This window comes from Narcine bancroftii, chromosome 4 (genome assembly GCF_036971445.1).
Source record: "Narcine bancroftii isolate sNarBan1 chromosome 4, sNarBan1.hap1, whole genome shotgun sequence".
Taxonomy (NCBI): Eukaryota; Metazoa; Chordata; class Chondrichthyes; order Torpediniformes; family Narcinidae; genus Narcine; species Narcine bancroftii.
This window is the reverse complement of record NC_091472.1, coordinates 305094027-305111590: the sequence shown is the minus strand read 5'-3', so window position 1 is coordinate 305111590 and position 17564 is coordinate 305094027. Positions and strand designations below refer to the sequence as shown.

Sequence of the window (17564 nt, the reverse complement as noted above, 5' to 3'; positions counted from 1 at the left end):
GACCTATCTCGTTCCCTAATAGAAGATCCAACACTGTCCCCTCTCTAGTTAATTCTTCTATGTATTGATTTAGAAAACTTTTCTGAACACATTTGACAAACTCCAACCCATCCAGCCCTTTTATGGTAAGAGCGTCCCAGTCACTGTGTGGAAAGTTAAAATCTCCTACAATCAGCATATACGTGTAATAAACACAAGGTGATATCTCCTTACAAATTTGCTCCTCTAATTCCCTCTCAACCCATTAGGTGGTCCATAATACACTCCCATTAGTGTTTTCATGCCTTTCCCATTCCTCATTTCCACCTAAATAGCCTCACTGGATGAGCCCTCCAATCTATCCTGCCATAGCACCGCTGTAGTGTTTTCTCTAACAAGCAATGCAACTCCTCCACCTTTCATCCACATTCTCTCCCCCCCCCCAACCCCCCACTTCTATCACACCTAAAACAATAGAATCCTGGAATATTTAGCTGCCAATCAGGTTCCTCCTGCAACCAGGTATCACTGATGGCTACAATATCATATTTGCAAGCTTATCCACCTTTCTAACAATGAAATATATACACTTGAGATAATGTCCTCCACATACACTCTTTTGATTACCATCTACTTTTACCAATTCTCTTCATTAACTTTAACATTCTGGCTCCTCTCTCCCTTCAAATCTAGGTGTAAACATAAAGCCCCAAATAGACAAATGGCAAGCATAAAACACATGTTAATCCCTACAATACTGGCCCCTACCATCATAAAGGAAAAAAAAACACAGTACACAGTATATATCAGGTAAAATCCAAAAGAAAATAAAAGTCAATTATCAAAACTTTTTGCCTCTTGTAAAAGACAGATTTTGGTAATCAGCCTGTTCAGAAAGTCGGTTTTTAGTCTTGAATGGCACCCACAATCTTCTTCATCAGCCAAGAAATTAGAGGAGCTGAATCATCCATGATGATCACAACATTCCCGGGCATGAAATTGCACCTGATCGTAGACCAGTTCCATTGCTCCTCTATGAACATTTCAAAGAATTAAATCATATAAGTGAAAATCTTCGACCAGTATGACAGGATGTTTCATCTCTTCTGGTATTGTTGCTCTGCTATGTCACCACCCACTCTTAATACACTATGCCCAAAATAGGGTTGGGTTTACAAATGTGGCTTGTTCTTTTGACGTTTATCCCATTTCTCAAATTTGAGATTTCATCTGCAAATCTCTTCTGTTACGAACTGCACGTGTATCAAGCAGTAATAGACCATGAACCAGTGTTTAATTTTAAAACACTAATTTTATTTATAACTCAAACTATAGTCTTAACTTTTAAACTATCCTTAACATTAAATCTATCCCCAACTATGCATAGGTGTACTAGTGTATGCCTGTGTGATATACCCAAACCATTAGAATCCAGGCCAAAATCTAGAAAGTTACTTCAAAGTTCAGTCTTTTAAATTTAGTGTTGAAATTTGATGCCCAGAATTAATGATGAAACCGATGGGAAGACTGGAGTTCTGTCTGCTACAGACTCACGAATAATCCATTCAAACGAGCTGTAGTCAAAACACTCCTGGTCTTTTTGTAGGCAAGACTTGAACGAACTGAGCTACCTCCACAAAGCTTTCAAGACCCTGGCACCAGTGTCTCCAAGTGACATTCACTGTTAGTCACAGTCAAAAATGAACCGGTGTCTCCAAGTGACCTTCACTGTTAGTCACAGTCAAAAATGAAGCACTTTGCTTCCCAAAAGACCCTCCTGGCTCAAGTCAATCCACCAAAAAAAGGCTCAGTCATTCACAGAGCGTGCTTTGCTTGAAATTTCACAAAATGGCTGGCCACAAGAGTTGCATCAAAAAGCTGTTTTCTCTTCAGCAATCAGAATGGTTCTCCCTTGCAAAATCACAATGCCTTTGCAAGCCTTCCCTCAGTTCTTCCAATATTCCAAATGGTCACTGGGCTATGACTTGTATTGAGAGGGTGCTTGAAATTTCACAAAATGGCTGGCCACAAGAGTTGCTTCAAAAAGCTGCTTTCTCTTCAGCAATCAGAATGGTTCTCCCTTGCAAAATCACAATGTCTTTGCAAGCCTTCCCTCAGTTCTTCCAATATTCCAAATGGTCACTGGGCTGTGACTTGTATTGAAAGGTTGCTTGAAATTTCACAAAATGGCTGGCCACAAGAGTTGCATCAAAAAGCTGTTTTCTCTTCAGCAATCAGAATGGTTCTCCCTTGCAAAATCACAATGTCTTTGCAAGCCTTCCCTCAGTTCTTCCAATATTCCAAATGGTCACTGGGCTGTGACTTGTATTGAGAGGGTGCTTGAAATTTCACAAAATGGCTGGCCACAAGAGTTGCTTCAAAAAGCTGCTTTCTCTTCAGCAATCAGAATGGTTCTCCCTTGCAAAATCACAATGTCTTTGCAAGCCTTCCCTCAGTTCTTCCAATATTCCAAATGGTCACTGGGCTGTGACTTGTATTGAGAGGGTGCTTGAAATTTCACAAAATGGCTGGCCACAAGAGTTGCTTCAAAAAGCTGCTTTCTCTTCAGCAATCAGAATGGTTCTCCCTTGCAAAATCACAATGTCTTTGCAAGCCTTCCCTCAGTTCTTCCAATATTCCAAATGGTCACTGGGCTGTGACTTGTATTGAGAGGGTGCTTGAAATTTCACAAAATGGCTGGCCACAAGAGTTGCTTCAAAAAGCTGCTTTCTCTTCTGCAATCAGAATTGTTCTCCCTTGCAAAATCACAATGTCTTTGCAAGCCTTCCCTCAGTTCTTCCAATATTCCAAATGGTCACTGGGCTGTGACTTGTATTGAGAGGGTGCTTGAAATTTCACAAAATGGCTGGCCACAAGAGTTGCTTCAAAAAGCTGTTTTCTCTTCAGCAATCAGAATGGTTCTCCCTTGCAAAATCACAATGTCTTTGCAAGCCTTCCCTCAGTTCTTCCAATATTCCAAATGGTCACTGGGCTGTGACTTGTATTGAAAGGGTGCTTGAAATTTCACAAAATGGCTGGCCACAAGAGTTGCATCAAAAAGCTGTTTTCTCTTCAGCAATCAGAATGGTTCTCCCTTGCAAAATCACAATGTCTTTGCAAGCCTTCCCTCAGTTCTTCCAATATTTCAAATGGTCACTGGGCTGTGACTTGTATTGAGAGGGTGCTTGTGTGAAATGTTAACTGTGACCAGTTTCTCCTGTCTACACTAAAATGGGAGCTCGAAATACTTCCTTGAGTAAATGCACATTATCCCCGTCTCAGCATTAGCCAATTCTTCAACTATGAGACCACTGTCTTGTTGAATCTCAAGATTTTCTGTTTCTTCTTGTGGTTTATCTCACTGATGGATGTTATCCGATTGAAACTGAGCAAGAAGACCGCTTGCTTGTTTTCTATTTCTGCTATGATGCAGAAGCAGTCCTTTAAGTCTGAGCATCCATGCTACTGTGCTTTTCAAATGAGTCCAGGAGAAGAAGTAAATGGATTAAGCAGGTAACTGCATCCACTTGTTCAGACATTAGCCGTCATACTCCTGATTTCAGGGTCCTCTGGTAAGATTTCTTTTAATTTATCAAGATTTTGAGGCCACTCTTCCTGAGGCTGTAGAAGAAACCAAGGCCTGGACACCCACATTTCTTTCTTCAGTAAAGACTGGACTCTCAAACCTCGGGAAGCCAAGTCAACTGGATTGTTAACATAACTTCACTGTATTGGACAGGAGACTATCAATTTCAGTCACGAAAGTTTGAAACCTTGTGGTTTTATTGTTGATGTATTTCAGCACAGAGGTGCTATCAGTCCAAAACATGGAGTCTGTTAGTTCCAGCTGCAACTCTCCTTTCAACGTTGTGTCCATTCTGCTCACCATAGTAGCAGCCGTCAACTCCTTTTGAGGAATAGTGGCTGGCTTTAATGGAACCACTCTGGCCTTGCCCGTTGCAAATCCACAATGTACCTGATCCTGATTATCATGCAATAACAAATAACTAACAGTTCCGTAACCATCTTCACATGCATTCACAAAGTGATGCTATTGAGCAGATGTCATTGTTCCAAAATCTGTGAGCTTGAAGCATCTGTCAATCTGTACGTCCTGCTTATGTAGATCCCAAATCCAACAGATCCATTCCTGTACAATGGGGTCTGGTATAGCATCATTCCAACCAATCCTTTACCTACACAAATCTTGCAGGATCTTCTTGACAGTCAGAACTACCGGTGTCAATGTGCCTAGGGGATCATATATCGAATGAACTATTGAAAGAATCCCCATTCTGGTTAGAGGTCAATCTTTCAAAAGGATTTTGGATTTAAAAATATCTGACTGAACACACCGCTGCACATCTAATTCAGATTTTTCAATACCTTTGCTCTTTCTGCTTCAGGTATGGCAGCCAACACATAACTAATACATCCATTTGGTAAGTAGAAAACCTCCATTCAATCAGATGGCTCACAACCCATGATAAAGAGCCGTCGCTTCTCTTTCTGAACCTGCAGAGGTGAGGTAGTCATCCATATAGAAGTTATTCCTGATGGTGCTTATAGCTTGAGAGCTAAACTGTTCTATCTTGTCCCCAGCACACTTCCCAAGGGCAAAATTTGCACATCTTAGAGATGAAGTTGCTCCAAATAATTGCCCTGTCATTCTGTATTCTACCACGTTCTGACTATAATCTTCATCAGGCCACCAGAAGAATTGTTAACGAGTTATGGTCTTCTTTCAGTACATTCACCTGGTGGAACGTTGTTTCAATGTCTGTAGTAATGACAACAGGTTCTTTCGGAATCTAGTTAAGACTCCTATCAATGTACTTGTCAAATCTTGTCCCTGTAAGAGCTGAGAATTTAGTGAAATGACCCGAAAAGGTTGCTCCACAGTCAAACACCACTCTCAAATTTTTCTTTTGTGGATGCAAAACCCCATGGTGTGGCAAGACCCATTTTTTGCCATCACTACATTCCAAGACATCATCTGGCACTGTCTCTGCATAACCTTTAAATATCACGTCAGACACGCAGTTGGTGTAGTCTGAATGAAAGGAAGAATCTTCTCTTTAAATTTAGCGTACATTGTTCGACAACATTGCTATTATCAAGCATGCATAATTCCCTTTTCTTTAAAGGTAATCCAATGGAGTAATGACCATTAATTAACTTGGCAGACTTTGACACCAAATCCAAGAACTGCTGGTCTTCCTTTGAAGGTATTTGGTTGACCCTGAAGCACTCAGGAAAGTCAACGTTGAACTGATGCCCCCACAGTTTTACAATTGACATCTTGTCATCACATAGCCGACTGGTCCCGAGCCTCATTTCTTCATCCTAATGGTCCAACCAAGCATAGTTTTGACAGTCGAAGGTCCACATCCCACATTCATTATATCTAGTGGTTCCAGAGCTTTTGGTACATCTGAGTCAATCAGCAACTCAATCTCAGAATTGATTTTGCATAAACAAACATTTCTCAAATGGGTTCATGGATTGATGTTGTTTTGTTGTAGGAGTTTTCTGAGTTTATATGCCAGGGAGTTTACAAAAATCATTGCTGCCCAGTGCAGCCACCTCTAAACAATGCTGGTTTTAATGATTTTGATTTAACCTATAGTTCTCAATAGAATTTTTGACCTTTTTTGAAGATTAAGCTTATTCATTAGTCACATCATGCAAAATGATGTAGTGCTACCCGGATCAAGAAATGCACAATCGCACTCCCTTTCTTTGCCTTAACTTGTACAGGTACTATTAAAGGTTTGCAATGCCCTTACTGGCCCTCGTCCGACCATTTGTACACAACGAGGCAACAGCACCGTTTACAGCTGCTTCTTTTGTTGCTGTTTGGTTTTTTTTCTCTTGTAGTTCTGAAAAACATGCAGCATTTTGGGAAGCTTCAGACCGCGCATATGCCGCAGCTGAATCACTTTTTGCTGATGTGTCCCCTTTCCACTGACAGCCAAAACATGCTCCATTTTCCTGCAGAAAAGCAATTTTCTCATTATACGTCTTCTTTTCCAACTGTGCACACATTTCCAAAGCATGCACATCTTTACAGGGCAAACGTTTCTCCACAGCAGGCAAACTCTCCTTTTCTTTAGTTTTTTTTTAAATTTGCAACTGCCAAGGTGGTGGCAAATGTACTTCCCTTTATTTTTGTTTGAGACAGTATCTTGAACCTTCTCACATCTTTGCTCGTCTTTGGAGTATCCTTGATACCTCCAAATCCTGGTACAGTTGCAATCTGCACGAGTCATTCAAGGAAATCCACAATATCCTCAAAGGTAGCACCTTGTTTATATTTTATCTGAAGATTGCAAACCCTTGTTCTCCACAAATCCCTCACCCGGTAAGGAAACTTCTTTATGATTAATATATTTGAAAATATGTTAAGCTCACACATGTAGTTAATATCTTCCATGGCATTACAATATCCTCTTAAAAAAGAGTATGCTTGGAGAGCTTTTGTGCCATCCGATCTTATTGACGATCATGAAAGAGCTTTCTCCACATAAGCCATCGCAATTCTACACTTTTTGCCAAAATGATCTTGTAGTAAAGCCCTTACCTTCACAAATCCTTTTTCTGGATCCAAATGCAGGCAACTCCTTACAAATTCTTTTGGCTGTCCTCCAGTATACTGTTCCAGATAATAAAGCAAAATCTGGTGTTTTTATTCTTACTTTCAATATTGTGTTCAAAATATTTAATGAACGCTTGATATTGAAGTAGGTCTCCATCAAAAAACTTGAATCTCTTTTTTTGGGTAGGGAATAGAGTCCTTGTTGTTGAATTAATAAAGCAGTAATTAATTTTGTTTTCCCACGCTTGACAATATATTGCCCTGTTCACTGTTGATTAAAACTAGTAATGTTGCTGGAAATGTCAAGTGCTTGTTCTCCAGGATTTCTGATACCTGACTGGAGCATCAAGTAATCTGTCACAAGATTTTGGATTTGGCTCATGTCTCTGTCAGTGGTGGTTATTGTTGGCATTTGAGAATTGGCATCACCATTTCTTAACATGGTTTGTTCGAATACACGTGCATCTTGTGAATGTATTACAACAGGACTTAATACATTAAGTGTTCTCCTTTCAGGTTGTCCTTCACCAAAATTTGTTTCCCTACCAAAAGACACTAGATAGGTTGTCTCTTACCCTGTATCCTTCTGAGGTTTCATTTTTTCCATATTAACAGCAATGCATGTTTCCAGCTCCTCTTTTCCTCCTTAGCTCCGCCTCCTGTTCTGACAATACGCATTTACCTCGAAGCATTTTTCATTCATTCTGGTTCAAGGGCAGCCACTTCAGTCTTAATCTTTATAGTGCAGATGTAGTACTTGAAACACTGAGCCTGATCTAGAACTTTGTTTGCTCCCCCTATTCCCAGCATTTGACAAACTATCTACTCAGTTTGAATTGCCCATCCTCCTCGTCACCGATTTGTGACATCCTTCAGACATTTCCAGCTGATCTTAGATTCTGTTGATGTCTTTTGCAGTAATTCTGTGGGGTTTGTATTCCCAGCAGCCAAATCCTTTTCAGCTTCTCTTGCCTCTTTCAGTCTTTGGCTCCACATGTATCTAAATGCTTCCACCGCAATTCTTCTCTCAGTTCCGTGACCTTCAAACATCGCTCCTTAGAGGCGACAGCTTCAGCGGCCATTTCACTCTTATCCACCCAGCCAACCGCTGTGCTCAGGCACCAAACTTGCACAACAACAACTCCAAAACCAAAAACAGTCCTCAAAGGACAAGCAGCAGTAACTCCAAACTATGTTCCTAGGTAAGGCTTACCAGTTCTGATGATCTTGATGCTGCTATTGACAATCGTGCTTCCATGAGTTTAAAATGCTCTAAACAGGCCCCAAATTATCCAATCCAAATTCCAAATCCAATTTCCAACTTTCTATTGATTTATTTTGTTGCGACTTCTTTCCATTGTGGTCACTTGGATGCTACAAATGTTGTTGTCTATACATTCAAACAAATACATACTAATGTTAAGAGGAGTTTTCTAAAGTTTATTAAACAATATTAAACATTGTTAACGTTATTCTAAGTTGTTAAACGTTCAATAGAAAACGTCGGAAGATTCTCTTACGATCCATTCCGCAGAACAAAAACTAAAACTCTCATCTCCCAAGCAGAGAAAACTAGTTATGACCATGAAGAGACAGGATAAAAATGTATTTCATGCTCATCGCTTGTCTGTTTATGACAAAAATGAAACACATTTTAACCCCTACAGTGAGTGTAGGAAAATTGAGGGGAGATTTCAAAGGTAGTTGTTTTTCTAAAAAAATTCCGAGTGCGGTAGGTGCCTGGAATCCATTGCTGGGAGTGGTGGTGGAGATTGGTGCAATGGGGACAATCAAAAGAAACTTAGATTACATGTGGATGCAATAAAAATAAAATGATACCCCTCTTGTATTCTTTGTTACATATTCACCTTAATTATTTTTTGTAAAGTATAACTTGGAAAAAAAATTAGGTTACACTACAAATGTGATCTAAAACAGTGTACAGTCACCATTTAATATCCATGGTGATTCCCACTGTAAATATGCTGGTTAAATGAGAGTAGCTAAAAATATTATTTTGCATCATAGACTAGAATTCTTTAGTAAATGACCAAACTATATTTTATTCATAGAATGAAAGGAGTACTCAAAGCTTTGCAATTTGTGATTTAATAATCATAAATCATTGATTGAACCAATATTGAATTATTCCATAAGAAAATTATGAATTTCACTCTCTCTCCATCCGCACCCCCCCCCCCCCAAATCTTTTATACATTTCCATGTTTCAATCATACTTTTTTGCTCCAAACCTTTGCTGGCACGATCTTTATCCAACACAGTGGATAAAGGGGAGAAATACAAGAGTTTATGAAACACAATTGGAATTAACTGCCATTTGTAAACACACAAGGGACTGAGGACGTGCTGCTCTGCTGTAGGTTGATAGATGGCAGGTGAACAAAATTGCATCAGAAATTGCCACTCCAATTTCAAATTTACACTTTTGAAAAATGTCTGAAATTGGTTAATATTCGTTGAAACTTTTGCTGTTTGCAAGATAATTCGGAATGCATAAATACTGGATAAATGAGAATTACTGTGGATTTAAAGTATAAATCTACAATAAAATATTTAATACCTCAAAATACAGTGCAATTAATTTTCAAAGAATAATATCTTTATTTTAATATTGCCAGTTACTCTTCTAGGGCCCCCTTCCATAACATTGTCTTTCCCCTTAAAAGGCACATGCAGCTCATTTACTTTCAGAACTCTTTGACTCGAATCAGTAATCAACTGCTGGGAGATCCTTGCATAGTTAGGATTATTTCATTCTCATTTTTCTTCCTGTTTAGAACAATGGCTATTGCAGGATTATATATGCATGCTGGTCAATTTCTTTTCATCTATTTGCTAGTCGTAAGTATTTAATGAAATCATATTTAATAGAACTAAATCTCATAATTATATGAGTTAAGCTTTCATGCAAATGTATGCAAATTGTACCATGGCTCTCATCTTGGAAAAAAGATAGGAAAAGTGTTTTACCCAAATGCATGAAGCCTGCTGTTAAGGCCAGTTCATATACAGTTCACACTAACAGCAGGCTCCGTCATGGTTCTTTTGAACAGATTCATTCTTCATTGCCTTCGCAGGCAGCCTTAGGGTAATAGATGAGGTGAAATGTATGAACAAAAGCCTCATCTGCATCCATACGATAAGTGTTTCACAAAAGAATTGCAGGTCTCTTTGAACATAGTGATCTCTGAGCTTTTATTCATATCTGTTCAGGCACAAAGGAAACCTCAATAAAGGACAAGAGCGGCACTAAAACATTGTTAAGATCGAAATGTCAGTCTTTGGAATATTCAACAAATCAGCGACACAATCTGCTCTCTTCTTATTTAGAATAGTAGGGATTACAATCAGCAGTGAAGTTGATGATAAAATAAATGTGGGAGGTATCCACACAGTTTATGGTCATTTATTTGAACAAATTGTTAACATGGTAATAATGCTACAACATGTACAAGCCATTTCGTAACAGAACTATCCCAATTTACATAGATATCAGAATGAAAATTCCCAAACAGCCGTAACCTTAATAGTCACTTATTCCTCAAATGAACAAGCTCAAAGTGAAGGCTGGGTTATATGGAAGGGGGTGGGGGAAGGAAAGCCCATGACCAGAACAGTGCTTTTACCGGCAACCGGAATGGAAATGTTACCATGGCATCACACAAAACAACCCCTCCAGGAATTTAAGTCAGCTTTAGACTCACCAGATGGGGACATGTACTCTGCATTTGCCCTACAAATCACCTGGACTGGCAGATTGCACATCCGCAGAAATGCCTGAAATACAATTTAAAAATAAAGATTTTAACTAATTTATGATCAGGCTACAAAATAAATAAAAGATAACCAGTCAATTTACCTTTGGCAAATAGAGGTGGGATTTAACCAAATTAAAAAAGATAGTTATCAAAATTAGATTTTTACCTTGCAAAACTTTTTAAAAAAATGCTTAGTTTATTAGTGCAAAGTTAAGAATGCACCATCATGCTACAATACAAATGGATTAAATATAAATATACAAGTATTAAATATTGCTTCAAATAAAATGTGCATATTAATTACAACAATCCTTTCACAGATCTGGGAAAAACTAGTTTGCATGAAATTATTTTTATAATTACTGAACCATGAAAATAGAACTACATATTTCATTGGATTGTCAATGCTACATTTTACCTCAAATATTGTCTTGCATTTAATTCATTTCCTAATCAGAGGTGGTGCCAAAAATACTTTCTGATAAAACAACAGATTTCCATCTCATTGCTTGTATTATTAACAGTGAATTATTAATTCCTTCTAATAAAATCCCAAATTATTTCAGACTTGGAAAAGAAAAAGCTGACTGAACAGTAACAAAGTTTACAGGTTTGACAGGCAGCAGATTTATAATTATTTTCTTTGGCATCCATGTTGTCCATGCTCCCCAAAGGCTCACAGGAGCATAATGTTAGAGACAAATAATTTGTGAGCACTTTGCTTCAGTGTGTAATGCTGCCAACTATGAACCATTTCTCAATTTTTCCACCAAGCACTCTTAAACCAAACCACATCAAAGGCAACTAGCCCGAGGTAAACTGTAAAATTATGTCACCAGGTTGCTTGTCATGGGTACGAGGAGCACAGCTTGAGCTTTGGGGTATGTATTTGCACTGCCAGCCAGCCAGCTGACTGCATTGCCCCTGAATGGCACACTTGAGGATGGGAAAATGTACTAAGCTGCCAACAAGGAATTCTCAGGATATTTATATTATTATAAGATAAATGCATTGTCAATGTGCTGTCTCTAAAGAGTTGGAGACTTTTTTTCCTTCTGCAATACATTAAATGAAACTCTACAATAGTTTACATTTGCAAAAAGAAACAAAAGAAAGTGGAACATGCAATTTTACTCACACCTAGAATATTTGCTAGACTTCTTGAATTTGGCCCGATCAGCTGGGAGGTAAAGATTTTTAACAATAAAGATATGGAACAACCAACATTTAGACTGAGATAATAAATGTTCTGATCAAATGGCTTGAAAACAGTGTCCATAACAAATACTTCATGACGAATAGCAAGAAAAATGGACAGGAAAAAAATGCAACAAGCCATTTATAAAAAGGTGCAAGTCACTGATTCTCAGGAAATCCTGAGTACTAACAACTCTGTTCCTTTCTCCACAGCATTTTGCCCAATTTGCCAAGTATTCCAGCTGGCTTTTAAAATTTCCTTTTGTTGTCATCTGGCCAAGAACCGAGCATTTTATGTTCAAGTTACACAATTTCTTATTGGTATTGTATATTTTTTTCTTTGGCTTGGCTTCGCGGACGAAGATTTATGGAGGGGGTATAAAGTCCACGTCAGCTGCAGGCTCGTTTGTGGCTGACAAGTCCAATGCGGGACAGGCAGACACGATTGCAGCGGTTGCAGGGGAAAATTGGTGGGTTGGGGTTGGGTGTTGGGTTTTTCCTCCTTTGCCTTTTGTCAGTGAGGTAGGCTCTGCGGTCTATATTGAACGTTTAATGGGTTTGGAGGGGGGGTGGGAAGGCAGGGTGGAAAAAAGCCGAGAAAATGCCACTGTGTATATTTAAGAGGGAAATGTTTGTATGTATTTTGATTGATGTGGTTCACAGTGTGAAAAATTTTTTTTTTTTTTTATAAAAGTTACACAATTTCTTGCTCTTCAATTTGTTATTACTTATATAGTTTGATAGTTATATAGCTGAATGATTACCAGTATTCTTAATGAGATATTCTACCATTTACAGGAACAAAATTACAATAACAATGTTTGATCCTGAGGCAGTTCTATTTTTTTTTAAATGTTGGACACAGGAATTCATATTTTAAGGAGTGAGCAGGATTTTTCACCTTTCTGTGGAAAATAAACCCTTTAAGTATGGGAGCCATGAATTTGACAGAATCTTATGAGCATTTTTTGTGTCCCTTCTACAGCAAGGTATCTGAAAACCCTTGCTGGCTTAAAACCCTTGCTGGCTATCAGGCAGAAAAGCCTGCAGCAAAAGACTCCAGGGAGTTTGAGGAGAGGGGTTGCACAAGAAGAAACACCCAGGTCATCAGATGGCTGGTACCAGATCAGGAAGGAGGAAAATCGTATTAGTTTGGCAGGGTGCAGTTGTGAACCACAACTTGTCACTGACCCCAAAACTGGAAAAGCACATCCTGCTTCCCTTTAGATGCATGGGTAAAAAAAGCTTTGGAAATCATACTAAAAAACAATCAAGTCTATATGGCAGCTAAAATCTGAAACATGCAATCTCTCTTAATAATTACTTTCTTGCCTATTGATCTTGGGTTAATTGTGCAACCTCATTCAATTGTTAAACCAAAAATAAGCACAACTATGGAGGGTTACTCTTTTGTTTCGGATTTTGAAAAAAGGTTAGTAGAGAAGAACAGTTATGAATGGATCTGAAAAACAACATTTTTGACAATGGAGTAGGTGGAGGGGTCAGGGGAGGTACAGGATGTCATTAAAGTAACAAGGCAACTGGGCAAGGAGTTCGCATGCATCTACAAGACTGGTTAAGTAGTGTGAAGAGCTGAAAGTGGCTGGAGGTGGGGAGATCAAAAAATCAAAGTTGTAGACAAAAATCGAAATAAAACAAGGAAATCACCTGCTTCATCAACCACAACTCCCTTTTCCTACCATCTTTTTTCCTGTCCCAGTGAGACAGACCTATCCTGAACCCAGCACAAGTGGTCCCTAAACTTTCACCACATTCGTTCTGTGCTTGTACAGGGCTGTATTGTACCTTAAACATCCATTTCCAATTTACTCTCGCTAGTTCCTGCCTCATCCCATTATAATTAGCCCTTCCCTAATTAAACACGTTCCCATTTGATCTGCTTTTATCCTTATCATTGCTATGCTAATACTCAGGGAGTTGCAGTCACTCACACCAAAATGGTTTTTAAATACACTCACCTCAAGCTGGTTCTCTACACTCACAGCTCTCCCGAGTCCCTGGCTCCTCCTCTTCCAGCAACAGTCCCAAGATGACTATATCATGGCAGAGATTTGCTAGAGCTTAGGGAGGGTCTAAACTAGTTTGGCAGGGGTTGGAGACCAGAGTGATAAGGCAGAGAATAGAGCAGATGGTGAAAAGTTTAAAGCAACATGTAGCAAGAATGTAAGGAAGGACAGGCAATGGAGAAAGCATAAATGAAGTCAGTGTGGGAGGAAGTCAGATATAGGAAGGGAGTGATCACACTGTATTGGGAGGTCCCCAAATAGCCCTGCAGATGCAGAAGTGCAGATAAGAAGGCAAATTTAGAAACAGCAATAACAGTGCTGTTGTTATGGGAGATTTAAACTTCCCAAATATTGACATTGATGCCGAATTACTGCAAGAGGGGTAGATGGGACAGAATTTGTCAAGAGTGTCTAAGAAGGATTCTTGACACAGTATGTGGGCAAGCCAACTAGAAGTGAGGCCATACCTGTACTGGATCAAGAACCAGGTAAATGACAACAGGGGAGCATTTCAATGACAGTGATTACAATTCCGACTTTTAGCATAGCTGTGGACAAGGATAGTAGACAAAATGGCAAAACTTTTAATTGGAGAAGGCCTAATTAGGATTGGATGACGCAAGAACTTGGGAGGGTAAATTTGGAACAGATGTTTTCAGGGAAAAGCACAGATGTAGGAGATGTTTATGGACCACTTGCGCGTGGTCTGGATAGGTCTGTTCCACTGAGACAGTTAACAAAAATGGCAAAGGAAGGGAATCATGGTTGATAAAAAGAGATGAGATGGCTAGTTAAAGGAAACGTACATAATTTTTAGTAAAACACAATTATATGGTTGCCAGAAAATAACTAAAAAAAGGACTGAGGGGACCTAGAAGGGGGTATGAGATCTTGGCAAGGGAAACTCTAAGGCTGTCTATGCATAGGTGAAGAACAGAAAGATAACTCAAATGGCGTGCTGCTCAAAAATTAAAGGAGGCATTATGTGCCTGGAGCAAAGGAGGTAGGAGAGGTCCAAAATGAACATTTTGCTTCAGTGTTCATCAGAGAGAGGAACTGTGATCAATGTCAATATGGAACAAGCTTATATGCTGCAGCATGCTGATGTTCAGAGGAAGTGCTGCATCATGTTAAAAACATTCGGATTGACAAGTCCCCGGGACTGGATGAAATATACTCCAGGTTACCAGGGGAAGCTAGGGAAGAGATTGCTGGAGTGTTGGCAATAATCTTTGCATCCTCCCTGGCCACAGGAGAGGTACTGGAAAATTGGAGACTGGCAAATGAAATCCCCTTGTTTAAAAAAAGTAATAGGGAGAATCCTGTGAATTATAAACCGAGTCTTATATCAGTCAGGGGTGGGCAAACTATTGGAGAGGATTCTTAGAAGCAGGATTTACAAGCATTGTCTCAGGGATAGTCAGCATGGCTTTGTGAGGGAAAAGTCATGCCTCATGGTTAATTAATTATTTTTATGGAAATGACAAAAGAAATTGAGGAAGGTAGGGCAGAAGATGTGGTGTATATAGATTTTGGTAATGCATTTGACAAGATCCCTCATGGTAGACTCATTCAGTAAGTCATGAGGCAGGAGATTACAAAACTTTAGTTATGTGGATTCAGAATTGCCTTGTCGAAACCAGAGTATATGGAACATATTCAACTTGGAGGACAGTGACTAGTAGAGTTCCACAGGGACCTATTCTGGGATCCTTGGTCTTTGTGATCTTTATCTATGATCTACACATTGAAATGGAAGGATGGGTCAGCAAGTTTGTAGGTAGCACTTAGGTTGGAGGTGTAATAGATAGTGTGGACGGTTGTCATAGGCTCCAAATGGAAATAGATAGATAGGATGCAGATTTGAGCAGAGGTGTGTTAAATGGGGTTCAATCCAGATGTGTGAGGTTATGCATTTTGGAAGGTAGAATTTGAAGGCGGAGTACATAGTTAATGGTAGTATTCTTAATAGTGTGGAAAAACAGAGGGACTTTGGAGTCCAAATCCATTGATCTCTCCAAGATGACCCATGCAGGTCGATAGGGTAGATAATAAGGCATATGGTATGCTGGCCTTCATGAGTCAGGGGAATAAATTCAAGAGCCATAAAGGTACTGTTCCAGCTCTATAAAACTCTGGTTGGACCACCATTATGTTCAGTTCTGGTCACCTCATTACAGGAAGGATGTAGAAGCTATGGCGAGGGTGGAGAGGAGATTTACCAGGATGTTGTCTGGACTAGAGAACATCTTATGAGCCAAGGTTAACAGAGCTAAGGATTTTCTCTTTAGAGCGAAGGAGGATGAATGGTGACTTACTACAAGATAAGAGGCATTGATAAAGTGGGCAGCCAGCACCTGTTTTCCAGGGCAACAGTAGCAAATACCAGAGGACATCTGTACAACTTGGGGGGGAGGGGAGGGGGAAAGAGAAAAAAAAAATCAAAGGTTTAGGAGACGTCAGGGGTGAGTTCTTTTTTAAAAAACAGTCATGGATACCAGGAAAGCATTGCTAGGTATGGTGGTGGAAGCTGGTACAATAGGGACATTTAAAAGACTCTTAGACAGACACATGGATGCCAGAAAAAGAGGGTTTTGGGCATGAAGTAGGGAAGGTTTAGTATATTTATATAGGTCGGCATAATATTGTGGACTGAACACATGTTCTTTATTCTCCCTACATTAACAAAGCATCCCCATTGAACTGTCCAAAAAGTAGTAAAGCTTTGGCCAGTGGCTCAAGACCTCACTGTCAAGTCTGAGCAGTTGATTGATGTGTATTAACTATTCCACCTTTAAAGATATCTCACAGAAACCATTTTAACTTTCAATATGAAGTTCAGTCCCCAGAATATCAAGATCATCAGAGATGATGGTAAGAAACTACAATTTCATCCTCCTGAAAGAGATATGATGGGGATGAGTTGAGTTTGTTAACAAGTCTGGCATCTTAGCAACTACACAAGGATATGTCGCTGTCTCGCAACCCTCTGGCTCTCTCTCATGTGGAATTAATCAGACTCGAGGCATTACCACGAGGATAGAAAGTTGTCAGAATCTATGGAAGTAGCATATCACAAAAATGTCAAACATAACTTGACACAAGCATCTTTTAGTCTCTTGTACAGCAAACCATCTAGTCCAACAAACATCAACCCTGACCAAAGAGTCCCCAAAAAGCCCTATACCAATTTAAAATCAAGTTCACAAAAGCAAATCTATTCCTGAAATTCTAAATCTGGAAGAGGAACCTCATACATAAAGACACATCTTAATTTCCCACATCTTGGAAGAGTAGGACATGCCAGAAGGCAGATGCTGAAATTGTAAAATTGAAACTGTTAAGGCAGGGTCATCATTATTTCTGATCATGAACTACTACTTGAAAATATTCTTTGTCGCATGCTTAAGGCAAGGGTATAATAAACATATCAATGGCATGAAAACAGGAAGCAGTGCAAACATAAGAAAATCACAAAGATTTTAGCCTCTTATTCCAACAAACTTGTCTTTGAGGTCAGGTGCACAAAGGAAAATTACAGGCAATGCAATCAAGTAACAGGCATTGTTCCTTTTGTATCATGATTAAAAATGTGATATTTGGAAGGTTACGTTTTGAGTGGGAGCACAACTATCTAAAATCGCTCCTTCTGTCCTACAAATACTTCCAGCATTCTTGCAGGTCATTCATTCACACATGACAAACACTTTCCCGGTGATGCCAAATCAGTGTCATCATCCCTCCTGGAGACGAGGGGTGTATTTAAGAAATGGAGCACCATTTCAACAGAAATCATTAAATCACATGAAATATACTAATATCTTGGAACTTATTTTATCAGTAGAATTAGTTTGTTCTGCAATTATATGGAGTAGTCTGAGTATTTCAGAGAAACATGCCCACAGATCCAGCATGTCCATGCCAAACAGTATGCCCTCCTGCTTTAGTCCCACTTGCCCACGTTAGGCCCAATTCATGTAATTA

The 17564-nt window shown here is 39.3% G+C and overlaps 1 protein-coding gene across 3 annotated transcripts in view; it reads right to left on the bottom strand.

Annotated features, from left to right (window-relative positions):
- Positions 1–17564, bottom strand: part of mtx2 (metaxin 2) — a 103374-nt gene that overhangs the window by 45936 nt on the left and 39874 nt on the right. For all 3 annotated transcript variants that reach the window (XM_069935808.1, XM_069935806.1, XM_069935807.1), the window contains one exon: positions 10303–10375. In XM_069935808.1, coding sequence (XP_069791909.1) covers positions 10303–10375 — 73 coding nt within the window. The remainder of the gene's footprint in view (positions 1–10302; positions 10376–17564) is intronic.